Source organism: Notolepis coatsorum (assembly GCF_963971535.1).
Source record: "Notolepis coatsorum genome assembly, chromosome: 17".
Taxonomy (NCBI): Eukaryota; Metazoa; Chordata; class Actinopteri; order Aulopiformes; family Paralepididae; genus Notolepis; species Notolepis coatsorum.
Window position 1 is genome coordinate 21,091,186 of NC_140181.1, and position 16,106 is coordinate 21,107,291.

The 16,106-nt window shown below is 48.2% G+C and overlaps 1 protein-coding gene across 1 annotated transcript in view; it reads right to left on the reverse strand.

The window, feature by feature from the left end:
- LOC311243964 (uncharacterized protein) overlaps positions 1 to 16,106 on the reverse strand; it is a gene marked incomplete at its 5' end in the record, with an annotated part of 29,978 nt that overhangs the window by 12,230 nt on the left and 1,642 nt on the right. Inside the window, 2 exons of the mRNA XM_084333371.1 lie at positions 11,597 to 11,724; positions 12,029 to 12,278. Coding sequence (XP_084189497.1) covers positions 11,597 to 11,724; positions 12,029 to 12,278 — 378 coding nt within the window. The remainder of the gene's footprint in view (positions 1 to 11,596; positions 11,725 to 12,028; positions 12,279 to 16,106) is intronic.

Genomic DNA, 16,106 nt, shown 5'->3' on the forward strand with positions numbered 1-16,106 from the left:
ACAGAGACAAAACTAGACTAATCTGTTCAGGATCCAGAGATTGAAATCGAGAACTACTCAATAGTCAGGAGGGATAGAAACCAGTATGGAGGTGGCGTCTGTGTGTATATTCACAAAGATACCAAATTCATCAACCGTACTGACCTTAACCATGACGAGATTGAAACTGTATGGATTGAAATCTTATTTGAAAGGGCAAAATCAGTACTAGGCACAATCTATAGACCGCCAGAACATAGTGGCTTCTATGACACACTTGATGGGTGTCTAGCTGGGGTGGATGGCGTAGAAAAAAATCCTTATTGGGGACTGGAACACGGACATGCTACGTAAAGCAGCACCTGTCTTCAAGGCCTTCAGTAGGTTTTGTGATCTGCACGGCCTCAGCCAGCTAATTACCCAACCCACAAGGGTATGTGAATCAACTCAGACTACCATTGACCTCATTCTGACCTCTGACAAGTCCAAGATCTCCAATAAAGGGGTTATAGCATGCAGGTTAAGTGATCATTATATGATATTCTGTACCCGCAAAAAGCTAAAGCAAAAGGCTGGCTGTCCCAAAACAGTCACATCTAGAGACCTCAAAACCTACTCTAGCGAGGCCTTTAACCTTGAACTGAAGAGCCTGGACTGGTCAGATGAGCTCAATGGTACACTGGTTGAAGAAACCTGGCTTCAAAACCAAATTCTCAACAATACTAAACAACATGGCCCCCCTAAGAACCACCAGGGTAAAAAATCGCGCTGAGCCATGGATGCACACTGAAATACTGACCGCTATGAAAGCCAGAGACAAAAAATTCTCTGAGTTTCGTAAAAGTCAGTCAAAGCTTACCAAAAGCACGAGCAGTGAACTCCAAGCCCACGTGACTGAACTCAAACTAGAAAGAAACAGACTAAGAAATGACGTAAACTCCATGATAAAAACTGCTAAAAAAAATGTCATCAATGACAAAACTGAGGAAAACTCAAATAAACCATGTGAACTTTGGAAATTACTCAATAATCAACTAGGCTGCAGTAAAAAACTTAAAACCAGGTTCTCAAACATAAACATAAAGACGGACAACACGCTCATCACAGACAAACTGGATGTAGCCAATTACTTAAACACCTTCTTCACAAACATAGCCACAACACTGGTAAACAAAACACTCTCAAAGAACACCTACGGGAGACTGCAATTCGAAACTGGCCCCTACAAATGTCCTAACCCAGTTGTACAGTAAAGACCAAGTATGGCTTTGTCAGTATTCCAATGTACAGTGTACAGTGTGTGTCCCCCCCCCCACCTCCAATGTACAGCCCCACCCACCCAACCCCACCCCACCTACCGAACCTCGGCACGGTGGTGTAGTGGTTAACACTGTCACCTCACAGCAAGAATGTCCAGGGTTCGATTCCCGCTTGGGGACCAGGTTTCCATGATGCCAGTTACCCAGGTGGGGTATCTCCCAGGCGTTTCTGTGTGGAGTTTGCATGTTCTCCCCGTGCTCGCAAGGGTTTCCCCCCCCCGATAAGATAAACCCAATGGAAAAACATGCACAACAATAGATCGCTAACGCTGTGGCGTCCTTGACGAAGACGGACAGGAGCACTTGGATTGGTCCCCTGGCGCGGCTCACATTGACGCCTGTCTGCTCCCGGCTGCCCTTGGGGGGGAAGGACGACGGGATGGGTTAATCGCAGATACGAATTGCATGCATGCATCGCATGTGTGCCGATTGATGACCTCTGAGCAGGTCCTAAATTATTATAATTATTATAACCTCCTCCAATGTACAGTTTCTATGTCAAATGTATATAACTCTTTTTCTGGACACTTTTTGTATCACAAACAGTACTGTATTTGCAAATCTGGTATGTCATAAATGTATAGATGTAGCAGTACTGTTACATAACTGTATGTCGTGTGTGTCATATGATGAATTGAAAATGGGGGACCCTGATGTAAACAAGACGAAAGTCTTTCTCTGGTCTGCATCCCCTTAACAATTGTATGTATTGAGCTGTACTGTACCTGTTCTGAAGGATCAGATTAAACCGAATATATATATTTATTTATATATATATATTTAATTGTATTTGTATATCCCCTGATATCCCCTGTATATTCCTTGTACAATATGCATTGAATATCCCTTCTAGTCTACTGAACATCCCATAATAGTCTCCATTCTACCATTGGACGAGACCTTGGTGCCAGGTCGCCATACCCCTCAGACCAAGTTCAATCGTACCGCTCAACATGTATGGACAAGTCCTAGTTCCGCGTAGGAATATGTCTACCGCACCACTAATGGTACTATTTATTCATAGTGCGTATATATACTGCGCTATTAAAGTAGAACTTTCTTTTAGTCCAGTTCCTTACCCTCCAACAGAGTGACAGACGCAAAAGCCTCCCCGCGAACCACGTGTGGGCAGTAAGGCCAATTCGGCCCAGTATCGGCATTGAGACATCGTGTATATTAATATTTGAATAGTCATATTTGGCACTATATCGTCGAGTTGGACGTATTCTATTAAGCTAATAATAGTCTATTCATATATAGTGCCTCGTGCGGTAAGAGTTCTATAGTAATCAGCACCCCCATCGTTTCGGGCATCAGCTGGACGCTTATCCAGGGTGGTTGACCCCACGTGAAGCTGCACCCGAGGAGCTCCAGGCCAAAGAGCGAGTGGACCTGTATATTGGATTATTCTACCGACGACGGCTAGCCTTCCCCGGCTTGGATTATGCTTTGAGTACTTTGATTATTCTATGGATAAAGGCCAACACTGCGGTGTGTTGGAAATACCCCCCCCCGGAGAGGACGACAGGTGAGACGGCGCTCTGCACAGTGAGGTCGCCTCACGTCTCTCCGTCGTGGACCGGAGGACGCCGGCCACAGAGGGTCCAACTGCATTCATCTGTGGATCGAGGATCGTTGGGCACCGTGTCGCACAACTGTGGACTCTCCCAAGATACCCTCGGCCAGACGGGATCCAGCCAGTGACTCTCTAACCCCCCCCCCCCCCCTCCAGCTGTCCTACAAGCAGTCGGAACCTTCCCCTAGTGTATCCAGCTATATAATCATTCAAGTATCATCGCTATTGTTCCCTAAATATTCCAGGTTGTATATTTGCTTCCTGCGCAATCAGAGATTGGACATTCGATATTGATCTACCTACGAATACTCATTTGCCATAAAAGTGCATACTATTTCAAATCATAAATGTAATTAAGTGATCGTTGTACATACCTTTTGCTATGTATTAAAACTCAAACTTTCGATTTGGTACATTTGTGTTGGATCCGTTTATCAGGTGGGAGTGTTCAACATATTCATACCTAGTACTGGGTGGCCAGAGTCTAAAGTACAAGAGGTAGTGGTAGTAAGTATCATATCTAACCATACAGTCAGGGAATTGTACCCCTCAGTTACAATTGGTCCTTCGAGCCGGAGGGTAATCAGTGTAATATTAATATAGTGTTATTAATATTAAAATGGCCTATGATGAACACTCCACGAAACGATCCTCCTAACCAACAACGCCCGCGGCGCAAACGACAGCTCCCTCAGTACCTAGAGGCTTACGCTGTCAGTCAACAACCTAGTCTTCTACCAACAGTAAACGCGGTAAAACTAGAAAGTAAAATTATGTCTAACCCTAACGACCAGGCTACCCCGACCATAGAGGCCCCTATGGGTTCTAATGTAACTGACCAAGCTCACAGTGGGGACCAGGGGGAACCAGACATGACTTTACACCCCGCCAATACCGAAGAAGTAGTCCCCGACGAGTCCCGGGAGGAAGACAACACTACCGAGAGAGAACTCGGCACGGAAGAAGATGAGGAGAGCACCGTGGAGATAGAGCTCCAAGACTCCGCACGGAGTACCCCAAGGGACGGCTCCCCTATACAACCGTCTTCTCCCAGCGAGGCAGAGAGGACACTACAGCAGGCATTCCTCGTCAGCCTGAAAGCCTCTACTGAACGCGATAGACTCCAGGGTGAACGCGATCGATTGCAGATACAGCAACGGAGCGAAGAAGAGCACATACGCCTGGAAATAAGACGCATTCAGATGGAAGAGAATATGGCAAGAGACCGGGCCGACGCCCAGCGCGCCGCCACCGGTGCCCAGAGAGAATCGGATCTCACCAAGCGCGAAGCCGAGCGCGACAGAGCACAAGCGCAACTAATAGAACAGCTGATCAGAAGGACAACACCCCCTCCCTCCACCAGAGGCTCCAGGAACTCGTCTAGACATCACTCCAGGGCGGCATCCCCTAGCCGAGTAAGCGACCCTGAACTTGACCAACAGACGAGTTCTATACCCCCCGCAGACCCCCTTCCCCAACCGGTCCAAGCGAGACCCAGCCACCGGGAAGGAGCAGCATATACTGCGGAGAGGCTAAATCAGAGACTACAAGCCCTGGATGACCTAACGGAAGACGAAGAGGAAGAGGAGGAGAACCACGCCCGACGACAGCACAGTACTCTACCGGACCAGGAGGTCCAGTACAGCCCAGGCTATACCCCCGCGGAGCTGCGCTACAGACCCCCGACGCTATTCACGGGTGAGCACGACGCACGACCCGCACCGAGGAACAGCACCTGGACCAGCGGGCCATGGTACACAGCCGGTACCAGCCCACGCCAAGGAGCAGGAGGAGACTCGCCTAGGAGGCCTCTCCCCCAACGCTCGCCGATGTATCAACAATCCGCGTCATACATTGGCACACCTATGGTACCAGACTTCACCCAGGACAACCGGGCCCAGTATACGGAGCTCCGCATGTGTCTGGAGACAATGTTGGTGGATGTCATTGATGAACGCCATAAATACGCGATACTACTGAAGCATTTAAAGGTACCCCGCGCGCACAACATAGCGCTCGCCTACGCCACTTCCACGACCCCATACACCGCAGCGCTGGTAGCGTTGGACCAGAGATATGGACGTATATGGGATTACGTGATCCAGGAGATCAGGCACATCGACCGCCTACCCCCAGCAACAGACAATCGAGCACTGGACGACCTGTCCATCAGAGTGCAGTCCCTGGTAGGGATGCTGGGAGCGCAGAGGGAAAAGGGTAGGCATGAACTATACGCCAACTCAAATGTAGAGAGGATCTTGGAGAAGCTACCGCCCGCCCGACAGGAGCGCTTTAGGCGGCAGAGAGACCACCGAGACCCTAATGGCCCCGAACCGAACCTCCTCGATCTAGCCGACTTCCTGGCGAGAGAAGTCAGCAGCTTACGGCTAGATACATTCGGACGGAGCACCCCTGGCTCCAGAGAAGGAACCAGGAGACTAAATGATGGAAGAAGATCGGTGACTGTCATGCACCAATCGGAGTCAGTGCCAAGCAGTAGGAGCCACAGTACCCCCTCAAGAAAGGAGAAGTGGAAGATAGTGTGCCCCTACTGTGAGAAAGAACACTGGCTGTCACAATGTGACTCATTCCCCAAGATGAATGCGGAGGAAGCGAGTCAATGGATAAAGTCCAACAGACGCTGTTTTCGCTGTGCGCGATCACACATGGCAGCCGAATGCCGCTTAAAGAAAAAGTGCAGTCGGTGCGATGGAGCCCATCTGGACATACTCCACGACAGTAACAGACGGCGGCCTCCACCCGCACCATCAAGCAGCAAAGCAAGCGTCATGTACATCGACCCCGCCAGCAGCAGCGGAGCCAGAGTGCTCTTAAAGGTAGTCCGTGTGACATTGAGCTACCAGAATAAAGTCATGGACACTTACGCCGTCCTTGATGACGGGTCAGAGAAGACCCTTCTGCTCGCGTCCGCTGCGGCCCAGCTAGGGCTGCGGGGGAGCGAAAACCAAATGACAATTCGGACAATAAGAAGAGATTTGAAAACGATAAAGGGCGAGAATGTCTCATTCTCTATCGCAGCAAGCGGCCAGCCCGAGCGACGGTACAGGATTACAGACGCTTTCACCAGCCAAGAAATAGGACTGTCGCGGTACACATACCCCGTAGCCAAGCTGATGGAGAAATATGTACATCTACGCAAGCTACCGATCCCACTCATAGACGGTGCTACCCCGACACTGTTGATAGGCTCCGACCATGCAGACCTCATTGTCCCGATAGACCGGGTTCATACCGGACCCAGAGGCTGTCCTGCAGCAGTCGAGACCCGCCTAGGATGGACTCTCCAAGGCCCACTCGCCAAATCTCTCAACCGAACCACAGCCACTAGCTGTCTCCACTCCCGAGTCACAGAGGGAGACACCGCACTCCTGCAGCATGTAGAGAGGCTATGGACCTTAGAACAAATGCCCTTTAAGAACGAAAAGAAAGACATTCGCTCTAAAGACGACATCTACGCCATTAACCTCCTCGAGACGGGAACAAAGAGAGTCCCAGTCAGCGGCGTGTTGAGATACGCCACGCCACTCCTGCGGCGGGAAGGGATGCCTACCTTTCACGCAAAGAAAGACGCCACAGAGCGGTACCTACTAAACACAGAGCGGCGCTTAGCCAAGGACCCCGCCCAAGAAAGTGTATACCGCGCTGAGATTGAGAAGCTCATCACAGCGGGACACGTCACAAAGATTGACATTAAAGAGGCCGACCAGACGACTGAATCGTGGTACGTGCCCCACCACAAGGTTCATCACAACGGCAAAGACCGCATCGTGTTTAACTGCAGCTACCAGATCGGATCCCAAAATCTGAATAAAGAGCTATTGCCCGGTCCTACACTCGGCCCCTCCCTACTAGGCGTACTACTCCGCTTCCGCCAGGACAAGGTGGCTATCAGCGGGGATATCAAAGGGATGTTCCTGCAGGTGAGATTAGTAGAGGAGGACAAGCCCCTGTTGCGGTTCCTATGGAGAGAGAGGCCAGGAGATGAGCACCCAGCCATCTACCAATGGGAAGTCCTCCCTTTCGGAACTACATGCAGCCCATGCTGTGCTACATTTGCACTACAGAGACATGTCGCAGAGGACCCAGCAGCGGACGAAGAGGTCCGACACAGTGTGAAGAACAGCTTCTACGTAGGTAACTGTCTACAAAGCGTTTCGACCCAGGAAGAAGCCGAGGCTCTCCTACTTAAACTCCGCGCCTCTCTGATCAAAGGCGGCTTTGATCTCAGGCAGTGGGCCAGCAGCGATCCGCACGTACTGCGCAGCCTCTCCTCCGAGGACAAGGCAGCGAGCAGCGAGACCTGGATGGCCACAATCCCAGGAGAAGCCCAAGAGATGACACTAGGACTAGTGTGGCGCTTCAAAACAGATTCGCTCCACTATAGACACAAACCCCTGACCACGGAGCAGGGAAGGTCGACGGCAATACCGACCACCAGACGGAGTGTGTACAGAACACTTGCCCGACAATATGACCCGTTAGGATGTATACTACCGTACACCACCAGGGCAAAGATGATTGTACGAGCATTGTGGGACAAGGACCAGGGCTGGGACGACCCCATTCCCGCACACCTTGCATCCACCTGGAGAGAGTGGGAGATGGAACTCCACTCACTCCCAGGCGTTAATATACGCCGAAGCTACTTCCCACCCACGGTGAGGCCAGAAACATGTAAAATGGATATACACGTCTTCAGTGACGCCTCCGAGGTCGCCTACGGATCAGTAGCCTACTTGCGGGCCCAAGAAGAGGGGGGAGAGATCTACACAGCATTCATCCTCGCCCGCTCGAGAATAGCCCCACGCAAGCAACAGTCTATCCCACGTCTAGAGCTCTGCGCAGCCCTCGCAGGAGCGCATCTAGCCACGCTCATCCAACGTGAGCTCACCATTCCGGTGCATAGAACAATCCTGTGGTCAGATTCCACGACAGTACTCGCCTGGATCAAATCGGATTCATGCAAATACAAAGTCTTCGTGGGAGTCAGAGTCACTGAGATTCAAGAGTTAACCGGAGAGTTAACCGGAGAAGCAAACTGGCGCTATGTTGATACAAAACACAACCCAGCTGACGTCATCACCCGGGGAATGTCCCTAGATGACTTAACCCGTCGTAACATCTACAGTGACGGACCAGCATTCCTCAAGCTCCCGGAAGGAGATTGGCCCACGCCCACCCCGAGGGAAGCAAGTGACGAGGAGGCTGAGAATAAGAAACCTATGTTCTGTGGATTGAGCACTGTTGTCTCCGCAGACCCCAACATAGACGATTGCATTACCATAGAGAGTGCGCAGCAACGGACATTCCTGCGGCACCACCCAGAGATTCAGTCCCCCGCTGATATGTCAGCAGCTGACTACGAGGAAGCAGAACTGCTTCTACTGCAACGAGCCCAGAGAGACTCGTTCCCCGATGAACTAGACTGTCTACAGGGAGGAAAGCCCGTCCCATCAGACAGCAGATTGATTCATCTGGCCCCCGAGAGTGACACACATACCCTCATCAGAGTGGGTGGTCGCCTGCGGAGAGCCCCCAATTTACCGGATGACATTAAGTACCCGATCGTATTGAACAGCCGACACAAGGTCACAGAGCTGATTATAAAGAAATACGACGAGGATGTACACCACGCAGGAGCAGAGAGAGTCTTCGCGGAGATCAGACGTCGTTACTGGATACTTCAAGGAAGAGAGGCGGTGCGACGCTTCCAGCGAACCTGTCTAGACTGCCGAAAGTGGCGCGCGCAGCCCAGCATACCACGGATGGCTGACCTACCTCCATGTCGCCTCCGACTCGGCGACAAGCCATTCCACTCAACAGGCATGGACTGTTTTGGCCCGCTGCACATAAAGAAAGGAAGAGGCACCGAGAAGCGGTGGGGTATTGTATTCAAATGCATGACCACCAGAGCGATACATATCGAGCTCCTTCCGACCATGAGCACAGACTCATTCCTTATGGCCTTCCGAAGATTCACATCACGGAAAGGAAAACTGTCTACATTATTGTCCGATCACGGGACAAACTTCAAAGGCGGAGAAAGAGAGCTGAGGGAGAGCTTCCAAGCTATGGGCCCAGAACTTAAGACCCACCTCGCTCCAGCCCAGATTGACTTCCAATTCAACCCCCCAAACGCACCCCACTTCGGTGGAACTTGGGAACGAGAAGTACGTTCTATAAAGACAGCCCTGTACGCAGTACTTGGGGCCCAGACTGTGGCGGAAGAAGTCCTAATGACAGTCCTCACGGAGATTGAGGGAGTATTGAACTCAAAGCCCCTCGGTTACGTCTCCAGTGATGTAGCAGATGTCGACCCAGTCACCCCCAACACCCTCCTGATGGGGCGGCTAGATCCCGCGTTACCCCAGACAATGTACCGGCCTGAAGAAGCGAACGGCCGACGAATGTGGAGGTACAGCCAAGTATTAGCCGACAAGTTTTGGAGCAGTTTCCTACTGCACTACCTACCGTCTCTACAGACCCGCCAGAAGTGGGTAAAAGAGAGAGACAATTTGACGGAAGGAACAGTCGTCATGATTATTGACCAGTCACTACCCAGAGCTATGTGGCCGGCTGGCCGCGTAAGCAAAGTGATCACCGGTGCCGATGGCAAGGTCCGAGCAGCTGAAGTACTCGTCCAAGGGCGCACTTACACCCGTCCTGTGGCGAGGCTCATAGAACTGCCCCGACTCCCAGACACAATCGATGATGACCATGACCCTATGACTTTGTGAGTTGACTGACCCTTACAGCGAACCCTTGAGTGGTAGACAGTGCGGTTAATCTGTCTCTGCTTAACTAATTAGGTTGGGACCAATTAGGGGGCGGCTGTTCTGAAGGATCAGATTAAACCGAATATATATATTTATTTATATATATTTAATTGTATTTGTATATCCCCTGATATCCCCTGATATCCCCTGTATATTCCTTGTACAATATGCATTGAATATCCCTTCTAGTCTACTGAACATCCCATAATAGTCTCCATTCTACCATTGGACGAGACCTTGGTGCCAGGTCGCCATACCCCTCAGACCAAGTTCAATCGTACCGCTCAACATGTATGGACAAGTCCTAGTTCCGCGTAGGAATATGTCTACCGCACCACTAATGGTACTATTTATTCATAGTGCGTATATATACTGCGCTATTAAAGTAGAACTTTCTTTTAGTCCAGTTCCTTACCCTCCAACAGAGTGACAGACGCAAAAGCCTCCCCGCGAACCACGTGTGGGCAGTAAGGCCAATTCGGCCCAGTATCGGCATTGAGACATCGTGTATATTAATATTTGAATAGTCATATTTGGCACTATATCGTCGAGTTGGACGTATTCTATTAAGCTAATAATAGTCTATTCATATATAGTGCCTCGTGCGGTAAGAGTTCTATAGTAATCAGCACCCCCATCGTTTCGGGCATCAGCTGGACGCTTATCCAGGGTGGTTGACCCCACGTGAAGCTGCACCCGAGGAGCTCCAGGCCAAAGAGCGAGTGGACCTGTATATTGGATTATTCTACCGACGACGGCTAGCCTTCCCCGGCTTGGATTATGCTTTGAGTACTTTGATTATTCTATGGATAAAGGCCAACACTGCGGTGTGTTGGAAATACCCCCCCCGGAGAGGACGACAGGTGAGACGGCGCTCTGCACAGTGAGGTCGCCTCACGTCTCTCCGTCGTGGACCGGAGGACGCCGGCCACAGAGGGTCCAACTGCATTCATCTGTGGATCGAGGATCGTTGGGCACCGTGTCGCACAACTGTGGACTCTCCCAAGATACCCTCGGCCAGACGGGATCCAGCCAGTGACTCTCTAACCCCCCCCCCCCCCTCCAGCTGTCCTACAAGCAGTCGGAACCTTCCCCTAGTGTATCCAGCTATATAATCATTCAAGTATCATCGCTATTGTTCCCTAAATATTCCAGGTTGTATATTTGCTTCCTGCGCAATCAGAGATTGGACATTCGATATTGATCTACCTACGAATACTCATTTGCCATAAAAGTGCATACTATTTCAAATCATAAATGTAATTAAGTGATCGTTGTACATACCTTTTGCTATGTATTAAAACTCAAACTTTCGATTTGGTACATTTGTGTTGGATCCGTTTATCAGGTGGGAGTGTTCAACATATTCATACCTAGTACTGGGTGGCCAGAGTCTAAAGTACAAGAGGTAGTGGTAGTAAGTATCATATCTAACCATACAGTCAGGGAATTGTACCCATCAGTTACAGTACCCATTCTGCAATCTGTTAATAAACTTTTCAATCAATCAATCAATCAATCAATCAATCAATCAATCAATCAATCAATCAATCAATCAATCAATCAAACATACCTAGCATCCCTCTAGGCTTTCTCCCATACAACAATTCAAAGGGGGAGAACCCTGTGGAGGCCTGGGGGACCTCCCTGATGGAGAACATCAAATAGGGGAGGAGCTGGTCCCAGTTCCTCCCATCGGCTTCCATAACTTTTTAAAGTATACTCTTTAGGGTGCGGTTAAACCGTTCGACTAACCCATCTGTTTGGGGATGATACACTGAAGTCACAAGTGCACAGTTGGGTAATGTTCAACAACCCGGCCAAATCCTTCATTATTTTAGACATGAACGGAGTGCCTTGGTCTGTCAGAATTTCGTCTGGGATTCCTACTCTAGTGATTAGCAGCATGAGCACCCGGGCTATACCTTTTGATGCCATGGTGCGGAGTGGGATGGCCTCAGGGTACCGGGTGGCATAATCCATAATCACTAGGATGTATTGATGGCCCCTGGCGCTGCAGGGTAGGGGACCCACAAGGTCCATCCCAATCCTGCTAAAGGGAACAGAGATGATGGGCAGGGAAATCAATGGGTTATGTACAGTTGGTCATGGAGCTACCAGCTGACATTCGGGGCAGGACCTGGCCTTGATTCGGTCTAGGGTCTTCTCGACCCCCAAGTGAGCCCCTAACAAGTGTGAATGAGCTAGACGCAACACCGTGTTTATGTGGGGTCGGGGTACCAGTAATTCTTGAATTATCCCCCCTTGTTTCACAACAAAGTATTTTTGATGGCAAAATATGGAAAAGTTACTTCGCCTACCCCCTCCATCTTATTATTACCATCAACCACAGCTACCTGTCATAAGGCGGGGGCCAGGTTTTTATCCTCCAGCTGGGCGGTACCGAATCGTCCAGACAGTTGTGGTGGTAAGGGCGGGGGTTCGTCCTTCGGATTGTCGGGGAAAGGTCTCCCCAGCCTGGCTCGTCCTCGTCGTGGAGTGGTGACTCCTCTCCTCCGTTGTTGACTGGTGGAGCATTGGCCTCTGCTGGGCCAGCGACGGGATCCCCCTCGTTGTTGTCCTCAATGACCAGGCTGGACTCTTCCTCTGGCAGGGGGTTGGTAGAAGCCTGGGGGTCCACCTCGTGTAACCCTCACATCCGGGTCCTTCGTGCCCGGCCTCTGGTCGGTGTGGTGGTTATAGGGGGAAAACGTAGTTCGGCCGCCAAACTCTCCCATAGTGGTCGGAAAAATGTCAGTCCCGATTAACACTGACACCGGTAGGTTTTCTACTACCCCTACTGTCGTTGTACATTTTCCCCGGGTGGAGGTTAGTTCGATGGTGGTGGTCGGATATTGTCTAGTAGTCTCCCCGTGCACACATGTGACTCCTACTGTTTTTCTCAGGAGGGAACCATCCACCAACTCTGGTTTTACGAGCATCACGGTGCTTCCTGAATCTAACAGCGCGGTCGTGTCGTGGTAATTAGCTCTTACTGGTGTGAGAGTGGAAACATTTGTTTCCTCCACTTAAATTTATTTATCTTTTTTTTTATAACAGAAATCTAACCCTAACCCTAACTAACCTTACTGTCATGCACTTGTCCTAATATTCTAACCTACACTGTAGCACTCAACACTTTGATGACCATTGTTACTCAGCTGATAGAGTTGTGCCCTTCCTGATGACTTGTCGTACAGAACTTATGGATAAAAGCGTCAGCTAAATGACTAAATGTAAATGTAAAATGTATGCACACCATCTCAGCATTCTGAGGGGGCCTTTCAACCCACATAGCTTTATCGTGTTTTGCCAAATTCTCAGTGCAACATTAATCCAGGGGTTGTTTTTATGTTTTTCATGTTGTCTATTATAGTTCACTATCTGGCACTATTGCTGCTAGTTGGACCCCTTCTGCTATTTCCCGTTCAATTTCCTTCCATCTTGCTGAGTACAATGGAGCACACCAGCATACTATTGGCCTCAGTTGGGCTGTGTAGTAATAGTCCCTTAGGCAGATCAGGCTTATTCCCCCCTTTTCTTTTCTTATCTGTAGTGTTTTATATCTGATTCTGGGGTTTTCCCCCTTGCCATAGATATCTTGATATTAATCTATCCCACTCCAAGAATTGTTTAGTGGGTATCTCCACTGGGAGGCTCTGGAACAGGTATAACAATCTTGGTAGGATGTTCATCTTAATTGAGTCCACCCTGGAGCTCAGGCTTACATTCAAGGGTCCATAATTGAGATAAAATAACCTTGAGGTATCGCTTGTTAACACCCAAGTAATTGAATGAGTTTACTTCCCATTACAGTATGTATTTCCCTCTAATATGGTTCAGGGGGTTGTAGTTAAACATAAGTATTTGGGTCTTTTGGATATTTAATTTATAGCCTGAGAGTGTCCCATATTCTTCTAATAAGTTCATTAGTTTTGGGATTGTCTGTGTGGGTTGGGTTAGATATACCATGACATCATCAGCGAATAGACTGAGTTCATGTTCTCCGTCTGCCATGCCCACTCCCTTTATGTAAGAGCTCAGAGGTTATGTTTATGGCTCAGAGGTTCTATAAAAAGTGCAAACAGTCCTGGAGAAGCCGGGCAACCCTGTCTGATCCCACGTTCTAGGTTGAAGGACTCTGATAGATCTCCATTAATCTTGATCCGGACCTTGCGGATGGATTTTCATATAGTGCTTGAAAGGTTGATATTATAGACTCATGAAAGCCAAATTTCCCTAGTACTTTATACAAGAAAGACCACCATACAGAGTTGAAAGCTTTCTCTGCGTCCAAACTTATCGGGCTGCCTCTATTCCATTTTGGGTGATATGCCTAATAATGTGTAGTGAACTTCTAATGTTGTCCTGTGTTTGTCTCTGTATAATGAAGCCTGTCTGATCCAGATGTATGAGGTCGGGTAGGATCTTGTCTATTCTTTGTGATATTATTGATGTAAATAATTAATATTCCAAGTTTAACACACTTACGGGCCGATAACTACCACATTCTAATTGGTCTTTCCCTTCCTTCGGAATGACTGAGATTATTGCTTCTCTCCAGGAGGGGCGATTTCCTTTTTTTCCAAAACCCAATTGAATGCCTTCAGTAGGGTTGGGGTCAGTTGTTCTCTAAATGTTTTATACCATTTGGCGGTGAATCTGTCCGGGGCTTTATTTGTTTTTAGTCTAGAACTTGCCACGTGTAGATCCTCTATTGTTATTTCGGTTATCAAGTCTTCATTTTGTTCTGCTGTGAATTTGGGTAGATCAAGAGTGGAGAGGAATGTTTCAATCTGAAAGTTGTTATCTATTTTTGGTTGAGCGTACAGTGTTTTATAGAAATGTTCAATGTTCAGTGGGATTTTGTCTACATTCAGTTACTCCCGTTATGGGGTTCCTTATTTTATATGTTGCATTGTCTGCTTATTGTTTCCTTAATCTATATGATAGCAGTTTTATTGATTTCCCCCCCACCTCGTAGTATCTTTGTTTTGTAAATAGGAGCTTTTTTCGTATTTCCAGATTGCCTATTTAATTTATCTCATTCTTTATGTTGTTCATCTCTTGTTTCACTCCCCTGTCTAAATTGCGGATATGTTGTCTCTGTAGGTATTTTAATTTGGTTTACAGTTCGTGTAATCTTTGTCCTCTATACGTTTTTAAAAAGAAGTGACGTTATGGTGATGATTTTACCCCTTAGTACCGCTTTAAGCGCGTCCCAGAGCATAGTTGGTGCCACCTCGTCGTTATCATTTAGTTTTAGATATGTTTAAATTTCTGTCTTCAAGGACTCTCTAGTTCCTGGGTTATTCAGGATATCTGAGTTCAGTCTCCACAGTGGTGACCTTGGTTTTCTATTGAGGTGTACCGACCAGGGTTTCCGTTAGAAAAAATTGTTGCCGGCCTCAGTGTCCGGTAGATTCCAATCTACCGGTCAAATGAGAGAAATTCCGGTCAGAGTTTATTGAGCTTAAAAACAATTGATAGGCAAAAGAATGACAACAAAACAAAAGAATGACATCATCAAGGCATGTAGATTTATAATATTTCTACTTAAAACTAGGCTACTTTTGCGTATACAGTCATTATATTCCAAATAAAATAAGTCCAGAGACTCCGTGCTGCTGCCGACTTTAAATCAAATAGGTGTCTGTGGGCAGTCGCCCGACATTAATAAACAGCAGTCTGTTATAATCTCATTTTTATGAGCTAACGAATTCCGTTATATTGGACATTTGTATTAATTATATCAAGCGAAGAACTGAGAAATTTGGCAGAGAGAGACGGCAACATTATCGTGGGTTTGCGTGACGACTCTCTCTCTCCACCTCCCAATGACTTATTTGCGAGAGTATGTCGATGCAGAGCAGCAGATTCAGCTGTTTTCTGGCTCTATCTGGGGACCGCTCAGCAGCGCCCCCCACCCAACAGCTGAATTGCCAATGGCTGAATTGGAGTACTGCACTGTGCCGCTGCAGCTCCGGCTCTGCAGCTGCACATGCACTCGCAAACCCAGCACTAAGCTCTCGCTGACAACGTCGTTGTCATTATTAGAAGCAACGATGAAACAAATGTAATGATTGTTTCGTTCATCGCATAGGCTATTTAATTTTAGCCTATTTTAATACAATTCAAATAATCAAATTGTGCTTAGAGGGAATTATTTTCACCGGACATTAAGACCGGAGAGATTAAATATGTCGGACTTCAACAGATTTTGCCGGTCAAATACCGGTAATTACCGGCTAACGGAAATGCTGGTACCGACATGTAAATAGGACTGTGATCAGAGAGGGCGATTGGGCCGATGTCACATTTACTTATTCTGTGTCCTTTTGCTTTAGCTTTTTGCGGGTGCAGAATATCATAATGATCACTTAACACGCATGCTATAACCCCTTTATTGGAGATCTTGGACTTGTCAGAGGTCAG